General features: G+C 41.2%; 1 protein-coding gene across 2 annotated transcripts in view; it reads left to right on the top strand.

Annotated features, from left to right (window-relative positions):
* The first annotated feature begins 920 nt into the window (after positions 1–920).
* The window catches only part of vps50 (VPS50 subunit of EARP/GARPII complex), a 102,513-nt gene continuing 81,589 nt past the window's right edge, over positions 921–21,844 (top strand). For both annotated transcript variants that reach the window (XM_079653232.1, XM_079653231.1), the window contains exons 1-5: positions 921–1,075; positions 1,589–1,657; positions 11,662–11,784; positions 12,606–12,677; positions 18,182–18,235. In XM_079653232.1, the coding sequence (XP_079509358.1) occupies positions 1,043–1,075; positions 1,589–1,657; positions 11,662–11,784; positions 12,606–12,677; positions 18,182–18,235 (351 nt within the window). In that variant the 5' untranslated portion in view covers positions 921–1,042. The remainder of the gene's footprint in view (positions 1,076–1,588; positions 1,658–11,661; positions 11,785–12,605; positions 12,678–18,181; positions 18,236–21,844) is intronic.

Here is a 21,844-nt window from a genome sequence, read left to right as displayed (position 1 = left end):
CATTTGACTGGGAAATATCTTGAGGCATCATTAACCAGGAACTATCGCTCACCATGCCTGCTGTCTGCTGCATGCTGCCTGCTTTTAACCAAGTGCTGCTCAAAATAACTCTAAAGGGGGCAATTACAAAACAGGCTAAATGGATCGGCATGCACCGTTTTTTAAATTATTCTGAACCGTTCACAATGCAGAGCCATGTCTAATTACTTGGCAGAGATGGAGCTACATGACACTGAGTCATGGTAGACCTGCCATGATGACATAAGGAAATGTTGTTTGCTATATAAATCAGCCACATATTAAATAATATAAAACAAAGTCATACATTTGTATCCATAACCTGTTTTTGACAACAGTTTATGTCAACAACAGAGTCATACTAAAAGCTACAGATGGTTATGGAAGTATAACATTAAAAGTACTTCATTCAAAAATGTGCTAATTATGCGGATGGTCCATGTCAGTCTTAATCAATAACCTACATGTAAAATAGTTCTCGGCATGCACCATACCAGTACCCACAGACATTCATTTGAATGTTTACACTGGTGTTATGTCTTCTCTTGCATGTCAAAACCTTCACCTGAAACCTACAGGTGACTGAAAGAGAGAGAAGTCAAATTATATTTTTCAGGGAAGAAAAAATAAACATTGCTGTCCAGTACAGTCTACTATTCTTCACTGTTAAGTTACTACCATCCAGTGGTATAAGGCAGCAGTACATGTACCATATATGATGTATAAATGTATTCAAACAAATATTCAATCACTTTTGAATATTGTTTTCCTTCAGAACAACACATATGTTCAATGAGTCAAAAACACACAGGTGATATTCTGACAGTTTAGGTAACTACACACCTCATGATGTGAAAACTACATTTCCCAGCATGCTTTGTAATCTTCCGTTTCCTGCTATACCAGTCACGTGACAGTCAACTATGGCTTCTCTCTCGTAGTGATGGAGGCGCATCGTTGACAACAAAACAAAACTGTTTACTTTACACATTTATTTACCCCCCTGACACAAGTTGGACTTACGATGCAGAAGATCAAGTCTCTCATGGCCCGACAGGTAAGCAAAGCAGGTGTACGGAAGCCGAGCCGCTGGCGGTTAGTCTCTGACAGCTGCAGGTAGCTAGCATGACAGCTAGCGAAGCTAACTGGCTAATTTGACAGCTCAGCTTGTGGCTCAAGAAAGGGCACATTCAGCCCGAATAACAGCAGCTTTTTTAACCTCTCCACGACATATACGAATTATTTACCCTACATGGAGAACATAGAGGCGTATTGGTAGTTATACCCTAGATTTTACTATTATAAAAGCACTGCAATAGGGCACAACAGTGGAAACTGGGCGGTTAGGGAAGTTCTCAGTTTGCACTGCAGTAATGTTAGACTCGTTTGTTCAGCACTACAAAACACAGCATATCGGTTTCAGAAATCTGCACACTGGTTCCACATTTTGCTGTGTGCAGTATTGTGATTATGAATAGTACGTTATGGGACAACAGGAAGCATTAAACTGTACATTGTACTTGACTTTTTAGAGCTATTTGAACCCTAACTGTGACTCTTACTTTGACAGGGCCTGAAAAGTCCCCAGGAAAGCATGGCAGACCTCAGTCCTGTGGAGAACCTGAGGATCCCCAGCAAGGTAAACCTCATGATATGCCTGAAACTGTAGCTCTCTTTTTGTTGTTGTGGTCGATGCATTTGAGCTGCGCATAAACATTCACTTTGTAGTTGAGCTGTTTCTGTTTTGTTGACAACTGGAACATATGCTGCTGCTCCTTTATTTGTTTCAATACACAGTACAAATCAGCAAAATCTTAACATCTATTTAATGTAACATCTTTCATCCTAAGAAATATTGACCCCAAGTAAGGATATGTTCAAGTGTTTAGTAGATCGCTGTTAGTAGATAGATAGTGTGTGACAGATGTGCTATATCCAGGGTTGATAACAAGGCCAACATCTTCTGTCATGATAAAGGTAATTTAACATCTGGATATTGCAATATTTACTATGATATAGTATCCTTACTTGCAGGTCAACAAATCAGAAGTCTATATAAAATAAACAGATATGAAACAATTTTACCTAAATGCTTGACAAATTCTAATTTTATTACGAATCTTTAAACATTAAAGTTCCTGTAAAATTATAGAGAAATGTAAGATCTGTTGGAAAAACACAACTGCAGTCTTCAAATAATATTCCTTCAGAATAATTTACATCAGATTTTCTGATACATTGGTATGCCCCATGTATGCCCTCGCTATTATGGATTAAACATATCACATATTTCAATTCATGATTTCATCACGATTAGTTCCATTGAATGATGATAAATAATCCAAAATTAATATTGTCCCAGACCTCTATCCGTCTGTCCGTCCGTCTGTCTGTCTGTCTGTCTGTCTGTCTGTCTGTCTGTCTGTCTGTCTGTCTGTCTGTCCGTCTGTCCCTCTGTCCGTCTGTCCCTCTGTCCGTCTGTCCCTCTGTCCGTCTGTCCGTCTGTCCGTCTGTCCGTCTGTCCGTCCGTCTGTCCGTCTGTCCGTCCGTCCGTCCGTCCGTCTGTCTGTCAGTCCGTCCGTCTGTCTGTCTGTCTGTCTGTCCGTTTGTCTGTCTGTCAGTCTGACAAATCTGTCAAATCTGCTTATTTAAAAAAAGGTTTTACTGTCATCTGTGTGTATGAAGTTACTATATTGGTTAACTTGACTAAGTATATTATTTATAGAAGCCAAGTCCATCTAACACAGAAGCAGTTACAGTGGGGCAACAAAGTATTTAGTCAGCCACCAATTGTGCAAGTTCTCCCACTTAAAAAGATGAGAGAGGCCTGTAATTTTCATCCTAGGTATACCTCAACTATGAGAGACAAAATGAGAAACAAAAATCCAGAAAATCACATTTTCTGATTTTTAAATAATTTATTTGCAAATTATGGTGTAAAATAAGTATTTGGTCAATAACAAAAGTTCATCTCAATACTTTGTTATATACCCTTTGTTGGCAATGACAGAGGTCAAACGTTTTCTGTAAGTCTTCACAAGGTTTTCACACTGTTGCTGGTATTTTGGCCCATTCCTCCATGCAGATCTCCTCTAGAGCAGTGATGTTTTGGGGCTGTCGCTGGGGAACACAGACTTTCAACTCCCTCCAAGTATTTTCTATGGGGTTGAGATCTGGAGACTGGCTAGGCCACTCCGGGACCTTGAAATGCTTCTTACGAAGCCACTCCTTCGTTGCCCGGGCGGTGTGTTTGGGATCATTGTCATGCTGAAAGACCCAGCCACGTTTCATTTTCAATGCCCTTGCTGATGGAAGGAGGTTGTCACTCAAATCTCACGACACATGGCCCCATTCATTCTTTCCTTTACACGGATCAGTCGCCCTGGTCCCTTTGCAGAAAAACAGCCCCAAAGCATGATGTTTCCACCCCCATGTTTCACAGTAGGTATGGTGTTCTTTGGATGCAACTCAGCATTCTTTCTCCTCCAAACACGTCTAGTTGAGTTTTTAACAAAAAGTTATATTTTGGTTTCATCTGACCATATGACATTCTCCCAATCCTCTTCTGGATCATCTAAATGCTCTCTAGAAAACTTCAGACGGGCCTGGACATGTACTGGCTTAAGCAGGGGGACACGTCTGGCACTGCAGGATTTGAGTCCCTGGCGGCGTAGTGTGTTACTGATGGTAGCCTTTGTTACTTTGGTCCCAGATCTCTGCAGGTCATTGACTAGGTCCCCCCGTGTGGTTCTGGGATTTTTGCTCACCGTTTTTGTGATCATTTTGACCCCACGGGGTGAGATCTTGCGTGGAGCCCCAGATCAAGGGAGATTATCAGTGGTCTTGTATGTCTTCCATTTTCTAATAATTGCTCCCACAGTTGATTTGCAGATTCAGTCTTCCCAGCCTGGTGCACGTCTACAATTTTGTTTCTGGTGTCCTTTGACAGCTCTTTGGTCTTGGCCATAGTGGAGTTTGGAGTGTGACTGTTTGAGGTTGTGGACAGGTGTCTTTTATACTGATAACGAGTTCAAACAGGTGCCATTAATACAGTTAACAAGTGGAGGACAGAGGAGGCTCTTAAAGAAGAAGTTACAGGTCTGTGAGAGACAGAAATCTTGTTTGTTTGTAGGTGACCAAATACTTATTTTCCACCATAATTTGCAAATAAAGTCTTTAAAAATCAGACAATGTTATTTTCTGGATATTTTTTTCTCATGTTGTCTCTCATATTTGAGGTATACATAGGATGAAAAGTACAGGCCTCTCTCATCTTTTTAAGTGGGAGAACTTCACAATTGGCTGACTAAATACTTTTTTGCCCCACTGTATATAGATCTTAGTAATACAACAGGATTGGATGTGTCAGGAAAGCTTTAGACTTGGACCACACTTGCACTGTATTACACGGAGCTGCTTCCTGCAAATGAGTTACATCACACTTAAAGGGTTTTCCAGACAGTAATGCAAAGAGAATGATGGCTCCCATTTATATTACTTTAGTACACACTTCACATCAATCTTTACACTAGTAGTGTGAAATATGTTCTGCTGCAATAGTGTTTTAGCGTTTTGGCATGGCAAGTGTTTTAAAATGCAATCAGTCATGCTTAGATGTAGAAAGCATTTCTCATTATCCACTTGTACAGATTCAATTTGCCAAGATGAGACAGAGTGAACCTGCAGAGTGGCTGTATACAATGTATAGTCACTTACTCCTCAATGCACTGCTGCTTGTTGTTGGCTTTGCTTTGACTTGTTTGCTTTTGACTAGTGATGACCTTGGGTTAATGTGGCTGAGTACAATTTGGAAGGTGACCAACTCTATTTATTCACAGTGCTGGGCGATATGCGCTAGGTCAATTCAACCAGACGTTTAATTTCTCTCCTTCTAAAGACTTGGCTTTTAAAGGTTGACATAGTTTGATTGTGGTTGTGGTTTGGTCCTAACGTGATTGGAACTTTCTTCGTGGTGTGCTTTGCTGATGTGCCATTATAGAATGTTCTTTTCAGGCTGAAAAGACTAAAAGGAAGTGCTTTTCTGGTAATTCATCTATGAGAGTTGCGAAAGAAGAAGCTGAACGAGTTCAGAGAAATTCCTTTTCAATTTGTTGTAAAGTATTTTCACGAGGAAAGGAAAAGGCAGGGCAGTCTATTGTTAAAGGCTTTAACACGACAATCTTTATTTTGGTCAAAGATAGGGCTTGTGCTAAGTGTTTTTGTCCAAATAAACAGTCAACATAGATAGATATATAGAATTGGGAGAGATGAAACCCTCTTTACTGGTCACACATGCAGAGCACACAGCACACACAGGGAAATGTGTTCTCTGTTTTTAACCCATCCTAGTACCAGGAGTCTAGTACTAGGAGCAGTGGGCAGCTATTGTACAGTGCCCGGGGAGCAATGGGAGTGAGGGGGAAAGGGGGATTTCCGGTGCCTTGCTCAAGGGCACCACGGCAGGGCAGGAGGTGAACTGGGACCTCTCCAAGTAGCAGTCCACACTCCATATTTAAGGTCTGGTCGGGGACTTGAACCGGCGGCACTACGGCTCACTGTCCAAGCCCCTACTGACTGAGCCACTGCCAGACCGTCAGTTCATTTGATCATGTTGGTGTAGACAATATGCAATTTGTAAATAGTATTGTTGTTAAATATTCCAATAATTTGTCGATCTGCTGGAACAAAATCAGCAATTTCTTTGTTAATTGATTAATCATTAACGCAAGCCTCTAAATATGAAGGTTTCATGTTTTTCAGTGTTTATAACATATATATTTGGGTGAATCTATTTGCATTTTGGACTTACTTTTGGACAGTATACACATCATCTTGGTGTTTGAAAAACTAGGATGGACATTCTTTACTAATTTCTGACATTTTATAACTAATGTATTACTCTAGAAAATAATGGGCAGATTAAAAGATAATTCATTCACAGCCAAAGTTGTTACAAAGCTTTTATTGCAGGAAACCACACTGTCTCAATATCTTGATCAAGATAAGATAAGCAGTCATTTATTCTCCAGGTGTAATCAGAGCTTGAGAGAAAGCAAAGAATTCCTTTCTTTTCATTGGATGCATGTCGCCCCCCAGGCTTTGAGATTGGCGTCAGGTGATGTGGCCAAACTGGATTTGCAGACATCAAACACCCTGGTTTTAGGCCTAAAATATTCACCTTTGTTCATGCTGGCATCATAGCCCCCCACAGAATTACTGTTAATCTTATCATACCTGTTCTGTTTGGCTTATGCGATATGAGGTAGTAGACAGCATAATGGGGGGGGGAGATTGAGGATTATATGCACCTCAGCCTGTGTATATCACAGATGAATTAAGTCCCCTGTGTGTACTGCAAACACCTGCTTTTTGTGTGTTCAGCCAAAACACGGGTCTTATTATTTCACGGTATTATGCCGTGTCTTTATTTACTTTGCTCCAGGGCGCCAGCTTTCAGGAAAATGAAATAGGAGCCAAACACAGGCTTTGTATACACCGAAAGCTATCACCCTTTTTGATTAAAGGTGAATAATCCTCTCAATATGCCATGGCCGTGGAACACTGCATTACTTAACACACTGCTCTGTGTAGGAGAGTGAAGCCAAGGTGCTTGACTGTGTGTGCGTGCGTGTGTGTGTGTGTGTGTGTGTGTGTGTGTGTGTGTGTGTGTGTGTGTGTGTGTGTCATTATTAAACTCAATCTGATACTTACTGCTCAGTGCCAGTCGTGTGTTTCCAACCATATTAGCCATGATTCACGTCGTTTATCATCCTACTGGAGCTGACAGCAACATCTGGCTCACTGTAGGGGGGAGGATTGATGCGGGGGATGATGGAGAATTGATGCTGTCATATCATTATTTAGAAATGACTTGGAAGGGTGGATGGCGTTTGAGTGATACGCAGGGAAAAAACGACCTGTAGTTAGCCTGTAGTTGTACATTTAAGATCTTCAATTCACATCGCACTGACATACGGATGTATCAAGTCAGGTGGCTAATCAGTTAAAAGATGAATCATTTCTGCTCTAATGGTGTCTTGACCACAGATTCTGTACCTAACTTGGTTTAATGTTATCTTTAACAGGAAGTGGCGACTCATTTTGGCTCAGTTGCAATCACATGATACATTGCACCTGTTTCTATCGCAGCACAATCAAACAGGTGGCCAATATCATTTTGATTATCTAACCCAGTTACCCCCTATCCACCAGTTTCCCCTCCACAAACCAATGCTTACTCAGACAGATGTTTTTATTTAGGTAATAGGTCTTGAAAGTTAGACAGAAGTCCTCATTTTGTCTTGTTTTGTATTTCTTTGTACTCTTGCTGATTATGAGGGAATGTCCTAAACGCTCTGAAACCAGAAATGCTTGAAATATTATCAGGAAGTTTCCAACGCTTTTCTCAGCTGTCGCCAGGTCGACCAGATGAAATGTGCGTGCGCTGTATCAAGGGAAAGGGTGTACAGCAGGGTCCAATGGGAATTGTACCCCTGCACATTTTGCCAGGGTACTAATAACCTTCCACCCGAAATAATAGAGTACAGTGTTTAATAGAGTTAACGTCATGGGTTTGGTACCAGTCCTATTCGATGTCTAATCTTCGATGCTGCATGACACAATTACAAATGGGATTCTCCATTGAGCGCCAGAATCATTACCCCAAGCTTTCATTCCTGGTATATTTCTGTACGTTTAATTTATCACAGATATATTACATCATTTCATGGCACTCAGTTTCCCTTCGCGCATCTGTTAAAGTGGTTTAGTTTCTGCTGCTTCGCGAAAACATCTGTCATCTTCGACAGGCCTTTTTCTGAATTAATTGTATTGTTTTCCCTCTTGAGGGGATTACAGAATTTGATTCATTTTAGAAGACTGGTACAAATGTCTAATGTGTTTTTTTTGTAATGCCATGCATTCACGCATAGCTGCCGGGGTGAAGCCTTTGATTTGGCTCCATACACAGATGTAAGGCTCTGCAGTTTACCCTGAGGGGAAACCATTCTCTCAAATAAATCTGATCCCCTTTGTTCACTGTGTTGTCACAAAACATGTTAATTACCTAAACTTGAAAAAAGTCACAATAAAAAGCCCATCGGGCTGAGATTGAATGTGATATAATCTCAACCATATTGATGTTGAGTATATATACGCCATTAGAGAAAGTAAAGCTAAATAAAAAGTCATTTGTGTCGGTTCATGTTCTCCAAATAACCGCTTTTTATAAATCACAACATTGGCAGATTTTGATTTCCCTTACCACTCCAAATGGCTCCAAGCTATTTTGATCACCTTCATGCTTTTGATGTCTCTCGGTTCCTGATGTAAACTACTTTGTGGGTTGACTAAAAAAAACACATATCTTTCTTCTCTCCTATCCTTATCTTTTTCAAAGCGGCTGTCTCTCTGCGAGTCAGTTATAAGGATTTTCTTTGCATGTATTTTGGTGTGCTGAGTCTCGTAACCTTTTCCAACCTATCCGTCTCTATTTTTATCTCATAATGTATGTTAAAGCAGTTCTCGAATCAACAATAATTTCAACATATTCCTAATATTTCTACTTTCAAGTGTACTCTAATAGGGTTGAGAAGTGTGATACAGGTTTAGTGAATCTCCAGAACAAGCTGGTAAATAATGTATTTGTGAAGCTTAAATTGTTTTTCGAGGCAAACTCTAGTTCGTCCATCTAATCTAGAAAACTCTTAGCCCTGGAAGTACATGCAGTTACCATTTCCCACCAGCAGGGGTCACCATCAGTTTATAAAACACAGGTTGAGTGCATCGCCTGCTTAGAATAGTCGTCGTGATTCCTTCTATTTTAGGATGAATATGATTGGCTGAGTGCCTCCAGTGTGTAATAAATATTTAACTGAAGATGAGCGGATGCTTTGAGGAGGGCGTGTTTGATAACCTGTTATTAGTTCACACAGGCTATCGTTAGGGGGAACACTATGACACTTCTCATGCCCTCAAATGACCCAATCAGGTTTGAGTTTTTGTCTAATTGTGCCTCCAAGGTCCTCAGGTAACAAAACAACTGCATGACAACTGAGTTAATCAGATAGGGATATACAGCCAGCGCTGATAACAATAAGGAGGTTTTGATTTGTTCATCTAATAAATGATATCTTAGTGGAACTAATTAGCCCCGCGCTCAGTCTCGTCACCACTCGTTCTTTTCTCTAGTGTCCACCTTTTTTTTATTATTTCAACAGGCCCTTTGTTGTTGAGCACCTTTTTGTTTTGCTTGATTTTCCACATTCAATCATATTTGATAACGCTTGTTAAACCTCCCGCACGTTTGCATGCAAATAGATTTCTAATTTCCTGCAACGAGACGAGAGTTTCATTAATCTGCGGAGGAGGTCGGAGGGTGATTTGTTTGTCCCTCATCCTTCAAAGTGAAATGTGATCAAAGCCTCACAGCAGCCGATGTTGGGTTTCACATGGGGGGGCACAGGGGCGTCTGTTTAGTTTCCTGCCCACGCTGCTCCAGGTGAGGAAAGGGGATTATTTAACCTGAGGTAGCTTCTCAAGGAGTCATTCACTTTAAGTTGTGTGGAGTTTTGCACGTCTCTGCAGGTGGGAGACTCGAGCAAAGCCTGACACAGGGGAGGTGAATTGCTCTAACCACACTGGAGAGGCTTCACATCATTGTCCTTTGTTTCACTCGTTCCTCTCTCTTTTTCTTTTCCTCTAACTTTCTCTACCAATGAGTCATCCAGCTCATCCCCACCCCCCATCCCCCATCCCCGCTCTGCCTTCCTTCTCATTTGAGCTGATTCCCCACCCACCCTTCTGATGGCAGAGCGTGATCTCCTACCTCTACCCCTCCTTTCCAATCTCACACACTCACCCACACATTTCCCCCGGGGCTTTAGCTCACTCCTTTACCTGATTTTCAAACGTGGCAACACGCACGCACGCACGCAAACACACACACACGCACACACACACACACACACACACACACACACACACACACACACACACACACACACACACACACACACACACACACACACACGCACACACAAAGACCCCCTATTGCCTGGTATAAAATGTATATAAAAGGGATTCTGTTTGTGTAATTGATTGATATCGGTCTATATTTTACAGCGTAGTGCGAACGTTAAATTGACTCACAGCAGCGACCTCATATAAATGTCTCTCAGCCAGACACACTCTCACCCACAGAGAGAGATTCAGTTACATGGTGGCACACTTCATCGCCTAGCTGCACGCTTCTCGCTGATAGTAGATGGGGAAAATATGTGTGGCTAGGCAGCTGTGAACAAGGTTTTTTTGGACAATGACTGATATCTCATGAAGTATATAGTAGTGCATATAGTCGGCGTATATAGCGTTAATCCTTTAATTCCACATCCATCCTGGTTCACCTCCTTCCCAAGCCAACAGTCTATTTTTAGTGCTATTGTGCTTTGATGTTCTGTTGGAAATAAAGGATTTCTACTCAAGGCGCTAAGTGAACCCCCATATGAGATGTTCTCTTTATGTTGGATTTAATATAATACTAAGATATTTGTAATATTTGTAGCTATGCTAGCAACACTAATGTGTAGATGGCATTGCTGCTTGGTTGGTTTGTTGGAGACTGAAATATATTTAGCAATTTATAGATATTTTGCCACATTTATTTATAATCCCTGAATCCTAATTACATTCCCCATTACTTACTTAATATTTGGTCATTTCTGTATTTATTAAAATGTAATGCACTGCCTACATTGTTTATTCCATTGTTTGGATTTACTTAGGAAGCAAAAAAATGTCACACCATTTCGGACATTCAAATAAGGTTAAAGGTTAAATACAGGGCATAGTAAATATGTAGCGACTTGGGACACTTCTATTTTTCCCATTGTGCTAACACGGCCATTCCACCACTTTTTGTTATCGACCCGTGACTTGACTTGTTATCGGGACCCCCTTGAAAACGAGATGGTGCTTCTCAAGGGGTTTATCCCAATAAATAACATTTCTATATAGATCTGGGCTCCTTGGGAACGCCGACTTAAAAACCTTCATCTAAAAGACTCGCCGCCGTTATAAGCCTCGGCGGATGCACATCATGTTAACTGAGGCTCTGATGTCTCCCAGAGATGCTCTGAAGGGGAATCCCCGTTGTATTTTTCTGTCATTCCTTTCTTCTTGTCTTTTCTCTCAAGGCTTCCTTCCAACCCCCATGACAGCTTTAAACGAAACAAGCTGCAATCCGAAACTATGCGATTACCACTTTTCTTTTTTCCCACTACACATCTCCTCTTTCCCTCTCCTTGTTCTTTACCTCATTTTTATTCTGCCCTCCTTCCATTCCATCCTTCACCCTTGCCCGTGTCCTTAAACTCCTCTGTACCTCCTTTTCCTTTAATCCTATCTCCATTCCTTTTATTGTTCTGTCCCATGGCATTCCCCCCTTGCATAACTGTGTTTTGATGTTGTTTATGTTAATGTCTTATCAGAGACTCTGTTTTTGTTTGTTTTCATCACTTACAAGATGATTTAGATCTCTGTTCTTTGGACGCTTTTCTGTTTGTGTCCCAGTGTGTCTGGAACTTTTTTAAGTGCTTACTTCAAGGACAGCTTTGAATCATCTCTCTATTTGTCCCCCCCTGTCAGGAGGAGTTGCGGGAGGTGAGGGAGCAGCCCATCGACCCCCAGGCGGAGCAGGAGATGATCGACAGCATCGAGGAGCTGTACTACTCAAACGACTCCTTCGACATGGTGCAGCACGAACTGGAGGTCAGACATTCTTTGTACGAACCACAGAGCACGTCCGTTATTGACCGAATGAGCCCCACTCCCAATTTCCCACGCCTCCCTCTATAAAATAATAATGACTCCATACAACCAACCCCATTAAAGTTATTCAGATAACCAATATTGCATTTGTAATATGAATGACTATCGTCCCGTGCGCTTTGATGCATGTCTGACTGGCACAGTTAAAGCTCCATTCACCTGATGTTTCTTACCCTTCCGCCGAGCCGCATGCGCACCGATGACGTGCGGATTGATGGATTGCATCCGCTCGACAGAGAGAGGGTGTGAAATCTCATTAGATTTATCTTTGTATTGCTACTCCATCTGAAATGAGACTCTCAGTCAAGGGGAAAGTAATTACCTATCATCCTCTGGCCCGTGGATTTGTAATATCTTCTTCCCTTAGCAGAGTTGGTTTGCTGTTTACTGAATAACATCCTCTAACTAATCTTACTCATGATCTGACACTGACTGTTAGGTGCAGCCAAATCTTTTGTTATGTTTCTTTAATGGAGGAGCTATGCAATCCTCAGTGAAATCAGCTAAGCTTTTTTTTTTTAAAGGTAGGGAGATATCTTTGAAAATTAAGATGCTTAGAATTGAGGATAAACCCTCTCAGGGTAAAGAAAATCCCTGCTATGGCTCCGAGTGTGAATATTCTCTGTCTGACACTTTAACTCAATGAAAATGATAGACACTTGGACGTTTTTGCAAAAGCCTCGGGTTCTTTCAACTGTGTAGGAAGAGGTATTCTGAACACACAATAAGGGTATGTTTGTGGATTTGTGTATGATTTATAGAAACTGCCCCCTGAGCTAAACCTGCAGGAGCTGGAGGAGTACAGAGACAAGCTGAAGAAACAACAGGCATCAGTAAGTCCCACACACACACACACACACACACACACACACACACACACACACACACACACACACACACACACACACACACACACACACACACACACACACACACACACACACACACACACACACACACACACACACACACACACACACACACACACACACACACACACACACACACACACACACACACACACACAGACACAGACACAGACACAGACACAGACACAGACACAGACACACACACAGACACACACTCACAGACACTATGATGAAACACTCAAGGTTACATTTTCAAACCTGTGATTTTGGTTTGTATCAAACCGGAAAGTAGGTTCCACATGAGGTACTTGATAAAGGCCATTAGACAATTTTCTAAAAGCTCGAATAAATGGACCTTGAGTTGGAACTGTTATTCAATCGATTTTCCTAATGCTAATTTCATTTTGGATTTCAAGATAATTTCCTGCTTATAAGTAGTGCGTGAGAAGTACTATCGGAAACAGTCTGCAGTATTTGCTAAGGTGCGGCACCAGATGTGCACCGGTGGCAAGTTCAGACCCACGCTCACATCCTACTAGTTAACGCTTATAAAAGTAACCTTTACTTGGAGCACTGTGGTCACAAAGCTAGATGCCAACTTGAGGTTTAAAGTTCTTTCTTCACCAAACAATCCCACCTCAAGGGCTATTAAGTAGCTCCTCAGGACAAAGACAGTACTGCTTTAAAGCACACTGGCTTACCTTACCTTCTGCGGCCACAGCTGGACCCTTAACTTAGGGCCGTATTGCTGAGGTCAGTCAGGTACTCTTAGCTTCTGACTGGAGAGCTCGCCCGTCAACAAATTCTATTTATAGAAACAAGTGGTAGAGAAAAAAAGCCCTTTTCCCAGTAGGAATCCTCAACTCTCACAGTCCAGTGCAGATTTTCCTCCTTACTGACAAGCTTCTGTTATTTCACATACCTGTTTGTCTCCACAGCTCCCTCGGCTCTAAGCTGGATTTTCTGTACCTCGCCTCAGCTATTCCCTCAATGCTTCCTCTTATCCCTCTTTTTCATACATGCCGCTCTTCCCCAAATGTCCCATCATGTTTGGTAGTTGCCCACAGAGCTGTCTGTCTAGTTGAGACAATGCTCCGGACTCTGAGGCCTGTGGCATGGTGAGACCTACACATTAATGGAGCCCTAGTGTGCACAATCGTACTATAACACGTCCTCTCTCTCTGTCTCTCTCTCTGGCAGCGAGCCGGTAGGCACCTCCCTGGAACAGCAATGATAATTAGTCCAGTGTGTAGTGTACTAGTCAGGCAGGAAATCTGAAGCTTTGTTTTTCAGCAAACTCGTCAATACAAACCTGCGACCCTGAGCCTAAATGAGCGAACCTTCTACCTGCTTGTCCAATTAAAACTTGGCTAGGCTTTTGTTAAAAAAATCGTACTTTCACTTGTTTATACTTTTTTTTAACTTAAATGATCTTACAGTTGTCACAAAATATTGGAAAACTTCATACAAATAATGTACTTTATACACAAAGTACAGAGGCAGGTCAACTATAAACCAGAGAACAATTTATAAAAAAATATACTGTGTTTGTGTTTTTCCGTTGTGCTCCGGTCTCTCTATCCCACCGATCAATCAGAGTTATGGGATTGGTAAACATGGAGCCTCCTGCCATATTTTTTCCATGGTAAAATAATCAAACGTTATTTCAAAACAACACTTTTGCCATGACAGGGAGCAAGCATGATTTCTTTTTGTCTTTGATTTGTTCCCATATGGATACCTCTAAAAGGCTTGACTTCCAAATTAATCAATGGTATTTTATTGCAAGCCAGATTCAGGAGAAACTTAGAGATGTATGGCAGAGTACAGCCTAAAGGGATTGCTTCTTTTTTTTTCTTTCACACACAATAATCAGAATTCATTTAAAAATGTACCACTTCACTTTCCTTTATTGCATTGTGTATGTGTGGATGATTGTGTACGTGTTTCGATTCATCAAACTACTGCTGATTTCCTGCCTGCTCCTGATGGAAAGACCTTCACTGTAGTTTGGCAATTTATATAGGTGCAGCAATACTGGACACATAATGGGTCCCCTACAAACAGACACATACACACACACTTTCATCCCAGCCTGCAGAGTGTCCTAATCGTCAGTGTGTGAAATAGAACATAGCTTTCTGCAAAAGTGACAATAAGGCTTTCAGTTTCTCACTATGGGGGTTTCATGAGGGTCTTTCCTCCCTGCAGAGGATGATGCTATAAAGCAGCGTGAGGTTAGTATGTGTTTGCCTGTCTGTGTGTGAGGGAGGGCTTGAGTACATGGTGAGAAAGATAAAAAACTGTACCATGTACTGCTTGTACCTGTCTCTCTCTGAACTCCTGCTGGAAGGAACTTTGTGACTAGATGCATGATCATCATCCTCTCCATTTCCTTTCCACCTTCTTCTGGGTCCTCTGTTGTAGGGCTGGGCAGAAGGAACTTTCTGTGGTGAAAACATAAATCATGAGTCCTAGGAAGTTCAATCTAGTGTAAAGAAGGGGCTCTTTGGTAGGGAACACATACAGCATAAAAGAAGAAAAGACACGCCTTTAATCAGATGGCTATTTAATATGGAAATACTGAAAACAATGGCAATGCTTGAACACGTTGAAATAGGAATAAGTAAAAAACTCAAACTCGGCTGCATCCTTCTTCAACCTCCCCTTCATTTTCCCCTTATGTAGATACAACATGATAGCAAACATTTGGATTACTTGGACTTTTGGACTAACTCAGTTTGCTTTTAGTGCTGCGAGACTTAAGTACTAAAAACATGTCAAGGTCCAGAGGCACAGTCTGGTTGCCGTAATTCTCATGTAAACTCACAGAAGAGTGCCTTCATTATTATGAACACACCTGCTTGTATTAGACTCCGACTGGTTTATATTCAATGTTTTTGCCATCTAAACTCTTATTTGACCTAACGAAATCCTTATCATACTTTTAGAATTCCTTTTGTAGGTGCACCTCATCATAAGTATGGCAACGTTTTGCATTCCAAACCCTCACAGTGACTTCTCTGTAACGTAGGCTGCAAAGATGTCGAAAAGGGGCGATGTTCATAACTTTGATGAACCTATTACACTTTTAATGAAACTTGAAAGCTAGAGATGACTAACCCTCCTGCAGCAATAATGAATTTTTCTCCCACCACGCAGTTTAAAAAGAAGAAAAGTCAGTAATGCTTATGCAACCTTTGCCTACACCCTGCCTGGCTGCCACATTTCTCCCTGTGTTTCATTCAGGCTGAAACGATGTCCCGCTGAGCAGAGGAAGTTTCAAGTTGTGTGTGTGTGTGTGTGTGTGTGTGTGTGTGTGTGTGTGTGTGTGTGTGTGTGTGTGTGTGTGTGTGTGTGTGTGTGTGTGTGTGTGTGTGTGTGTGTGTGTGTGTGTGTGTGTGTGTGTGTGTGTGTGTGTGTGTGTGTGTGTGTGTGTGTGTGTGTGTGTGTGTGTGTGTGTGTGTGTGTGTGTGTGTGTGTGTGTGTGTGTGTGTGTGTGTGTGTGTGTGTGTGAAAATGGAGCACCAGAGATGACATCATATCATGAAAATGAGACACGCGGCTTCAAAGGGAATTCGGGTCACATTGCTCTGGTACTAGTGAATCCACACTGTTGTGTCTCAGCCCTTTTAATCAGAAAGACTGACCTTCACTATTACTGAGTTGCTTGAGTCTTTTTCATTGCTACCATCCCTAATTAGTGCTAGCTAATTTAGCACTAATTGCCTCATACATCTCTGTAAACACTTGCAAGAAGGAGTAAACATCTTCTCATTCTGACACATGTATCATAATCCTATGTATATCTACAGTCTGCAGCCTTCTTGCTAATGAGCAAATTGTCCAAACATGTTATCAATGCTTGTATTCGTTAGCTTTTTCATTCATAATAGACAATGTGTGTGAGTGTAGTCTGTATACGTTATCTATCTTCTCCTATAACTTCCCTTCATGACCCTGTTTGTATCCATACTGAGACAAATAGCTGTAATTGTCTTACTGTGTGTCTGGGATGATGATAGTTTATTGACAGTCAAGGACAACTTTTAATAAATATTACATGTGCTTGCTTTGCAAACCCTTCACTGCACAATTAGCTTTCATTTGTGAATGTGAGGGCGAGCAGAGAACGTATGACTTTGGCTTTGTGGCTCAGGTGGGTTTGGTTACTCACTGCTGGGTTTGCATTATAAGTTTAGACTCTTTCACTCTGTAATGTTGAGTGGGTTGTCAGAAGGTAGCGTTATGGTCTTATATTAAGGCAGATCTGTGAATAGTTAAGGGTGTGTCTTGGGCTTCTTTAACTTCTTCCACATGTTTTATGCTTTTCCAGCATTCACTTTCACAATGTCTTTTTCTTTATCTGAATATATTTTTCTCTGTGGCAATTGTTATCTCCATGTACTAGTAATGGTTTGAATTGAGCTGCACTCACCATCTGTTAAGGTCTCCAGTGGACTACTATGTTGAAATGAAATAGCCTTGTATTTTGCATACTAGCATACACAAACACCTCCTCACTACTGTGAATAAACTCATAAAACATCGACTGGGTTTATGTCTGTGTTGTTGTGCATAGTTTCACAGTAAAACAGGTGGAGGAGGGATTGCTCACTGTGAGTGGGAGAAGGTTGGTTGATCACATCTGCTGTAGTACTACTCAAAGTGTTTATCCTTTTGTTATTTTAATGAGCAACATAATCATTTCCGCTTCATCTAATTGCAGTAAGATTTTAAACATTTGAGCTTCATTCACTTTTGAATTGACATATCAATTATTTGTAGTTCACTGATGGAGACCAGAGAATCTAGAAATAAGCCCTTTCTGAAGGACTGAACATACATGAGGATTCACTGGATAACTGGTTTTTAATACAATCTCTTTACTTTTTAGAAAAGCATTAAACAAGCTCCTCCAATCTGCAAGGCATGTTTATATGGTCCTTCAGTATGAGGCTAGGATTCACTCCATTTTGATTGACTCTGAATATTCAAGCTTTTTTCCTTCCGCAACAAAAAGCAGCGATCTACAAAACTCTTAAACGGGGTCATGCTGATCCTGTGAGTGAGCTGAGTACTGAACATGATGCCATATGCAGGGAACATGGTCTTACATCATTACATTTTCATCTCAGATGTGTAAAATGGTAAAAGGTACAAGCAAAAAAGAACATTAGAGAACACAATACGAACAGAGAGAACAGAGGCTGCTCTGAAAGAAACAAGAGTAATGCTATTGAGAAGGACATTGAATGAAATGAAACTATGTTCGGGAGGTGCTCTTTTAAAAGGCTTTGGCTGAGATGTGATTGTTATTCTAGCTTCATCCTTGTTGGCAAGATTGCACTGCACAAAGTGTCTTTGTGGGGAGACATTTTGGAAGAACATCAAACTGTGTCTTTCAGTCTTTTCCATGTTTAATATCCCCCCCCCCCTTGTCTCTCCCTCTCTCTCTCTCTCTGTAGGTATCTAAAAAGGTTGCCGATCTCATTCTGGAGAAACAGCCTGCTTATGTCAAGGTAAGCTTCCAGTTATAACACAGGACCACACTCAACTTTTCCGTCATTTTAATGAATCTAGAAGAATAATTCCAAAACTTATTGGTTATAATTGCCTTTTGCTCTTTGGGAATGGGAGCTTATCTGAACTTGTTTATGAGGGAATCATCAGTGTCTTTCATGCCTTTAAGGAGCTACTGGAAGGTACGGAAGTGAGTGACGAGATGACACAGAGAGGTTACTTTTCATTCAAAACATCAATGGCACCTCATAAAGAAGCGGTACAATTATAGCATCCTTGATACCAGAACTGGAGTGAATTTCTTTTATAGCTTCTTTCCTGCTTTTTCCCAAAACCCCACTGACAGCTCATTAGCTTTGCTGACATTCACAAGAAGTAGTGATTTGACACTGCAGATCAGATTCTCTATTTCCTACAGTTTGTATTGTTATATTTGATCAGACCCACCACTGCTGAGTCCTTGGTGGTGTTAGTCAGAAGTGGTATGTGTACAGGGGATATAGCAGCGGGCTCAAAACACAGCCCTGGGGTGCTCCGCTATTAAGAATGAGACTTCAATGGTGTGTAACCGCTAACCCTCACCATCTGGGGTCTGCCTGTCAGGAAGTCAAGGATACACATGCTCAGTGAGGTGTTTAATCTGAGATCCTTGAGCTTAGTGACGAGCCTGCAGGGAACTAATGTGTAACACGCTACTCTGCGGTCAATGAACAGCAATCTCACAAAGCCCCTTTTTTTGTCCAGGTAAGATAAGGGTGTGGATGATGTGTGCTATGGCTTTTTACGTTGATTGCTTGGGACGGTGAACACAATGTTTTGGTTCTACTGTGCTGGACAATGATGAGCAGATGTAATCGTTTCCATCATTAAAGAGGAGTGCCACTGGGCTGTCGTCGTATAGGATGTCTGTCTCTTGTTTTTCAAAGGAATTCATTTATTTCTTTACGCGAGACGGTGCACATTAATCAACATTTCAGTTTCCTCCTCAATGTAAATATGCCAGAGTTAACTAATGAGCGCATTTTCATCTGTAGTCCCTGGGCAGGTTAATTCAAATGTTTGCCCATAATATAATCAATTCAATGCTTAAATAAGCACCATAATTACATACGACACAATACCATACAGCAAAATGCAACTAATGCTCTTCATACTCTTGACTATATTCAGATTTTCCGCCTATATTTGGTCAGAGGAAGACAGGAGACCACGTTTGCTGCATACAGTATCTAGTGCCATAAAGAGAGGAAGATAACTTACTATCGTCGCTGACTTCTCTAGTCCTATTATTAAAATGTGTCAAATCTGTGTTTAGTCAATTAAGCTTTGATCCCAGCAAGACAAAGCAGATGAGTGACAGCTTCAACACATTTGGTATGTGGTGAAACTGCAGTCAAATCGCCCAACACTGTAAAGCTTTTAAAGGTCAGTCTATGAATAGCAAATTGATCATTATTTCTGTGACCCTCCCTGCGTCTCTGTCCAAATGACAGCAGGCATTATTAGCAGAAGTTGCCAGGGATTTCGGGGGCATTTCCATTGACCCGTCTCTGCCCTCATTCTCTTAGACTGCAAATTCCCTGTGGAGTTTATAGTTCAGTTTCTACATCCACTGAAGAAGGAAGTGTCACTACTTAATTTCCTATTATTCAGACATTCATACAATGAGCAACTTATTGCTAAACTCTTGATCTGTTTCTATATGGAGGGTTTTTATCAGTTTCCATCCTGCTATTTTCTCTACTATGATTTCTTTCTCAAAGTTCTTTACCCTCTCTGTGTGATATTGAATCACATATCTACACAGAAACACATACTGCTGCAATATCACAGCCGCAGGGCACAATGCCACTTCTCCCCAGTGCTTTCGTGCTGTGTATAACACATCGGAGGACACATAAATAGTGCAAACACACACTCATGCCTCGGTGCCTGCAATGATGGCCCGCTAAGCGTCTGACATGAGTCATAGCTATGTAGTGGCAAACCTTTCTTCTGTTGGAGCTTTTGTATGATCACTGCTGCTTCTCTCAAGCGAAAAATCCACCCGCAAAGGGGTCAGAAGTGTGACCAGGCCTCCTCCTGTGGAAGGTTACATGAATGCCAGAGCCTTTGTTATTGATTCTTTTAGAAAAGGTTGATGAATGGTGGATATAATTCAGGTGCCCACATTTTTCTGCTCTTTTTTTATTATTGTTATACCTCTTCACCTGAATTAAATTTTCTGAAGTTGACAGATAACTTTACATGATATTCCATGAGTTCAAGGCGGGATCCAATTAAATTGCTGGATCAATAAAAAAGGGGTGTGTGAAGATTTAAAGGAACTGCCCTTTCCTATCTCTCAAAGATAGACAGGTTAGAATTGAGTGGCCAACTGCATGACCCTTAGCCTTGTCAGGAGAGAAACATTACCTTCTGGGGGTCTAAGTTGTAATGATTTTTTCCTAGGTAGCTCTGACTAAGATTGTACTTATTGTATTTATTCTGTAACACTGCATTTGATCATATCGCCCTGGAAACACTTATTTATGCTGGTGCCTTTGTTTGTGTTGCCTCCTTTGAAAGGGTTTAATATTTCAGTGTGAAAAATGCATGGGGGTGTAAAGGCTGTGGCATTGGGGAGATTAGAAATGGAAACAATCGAATGTTATTCATATGCATGGTCAATTAACCCTTAAAGTAACTGTGTAGGAATGTTGAGACATAAGCATACTGTATACAAACAATATAATCTCCATCTGTCAATCCCTGTCTCTTAAACATCATTTCCCTATTGTTTTCTTTTTAACCTTAATGCATAAAAAGCGATGAGGGCAGGACCCAAACAGCAGCATCATATAGGCAGGATGGGTAACACAAGGAGCCAGTGCATAGCCAATGTGCTTTAGGGTCCTAGGGAGGACTTCTTATGAATATATGAATAAAGAAGCCTTTTCTCTTTGACGTCACACTTCCTTCTCTTTGACCTTCACTACCTACACCAGAGCCTCAGTTTGTGGACATTGTAGGAGTCGGGTTGTATGGTTTAATTGCGCTTGATTTAGCTCACCTTTCTGTATATGTACAGTACATACAGATTGCATTTGTGTGTGGTTGTATAGTACAATTCAGCCTCCCTTTTTGAACAAGTCAATGTATCATCCTATGTGTACCAACTCCTAAACACTCTTTCTACTCAAAAACGAGAAATAGCCACTGTGCACATTTGTATTTCCAGTTACACAATCCGAGCAGATGAAGCCCTTCTGACTGTCGGATTAACTGTAGCTTGAAGACAGGATGGACAGCATCAGTAGTAGAACAAAAAAATTGGAGCCTCAGGCTACAGACTGAGCACTCAGCAGGTTGAGCCAGTGTGTGATTCTGTTTGAAGCTGAATGTGTATGTAATCAAGCTGTTTTCGGGCTTTTCCTGTGTGGATTTGTGCACATTTCTGAATGCATGAGTGGTTCTACATTATAGCAACTGCTGTGTTGTTCACAGTATTATCTGTGGGTTGATAATTGCCATCTTAATATGGGGTAGTGAGAGAAACTGTGTGTTCTTCTGGTGAAGGGACATAATAGTTTCCGTTCGGCAAAGGAAATAAATGATTCCTTCCTTGA

Source organism: Notothenia rossii (assembly GCF_949606895.1).
Source record: "Notothenia rossii genome assembly, chromosome: 10".
Taxonomy (NCBI): domain Eukaryota; kingdom Metazoa; phylum Chordata; class Actinopteri; order Perciformes; family Nototheniidae; genus Notothenia; species Notothenia rossii.
The sequence above is the reverse complement of the archived record's forward strand: the minus strand, read 5'-3'. Positions and strand labels throughout refer to the sequence as shown.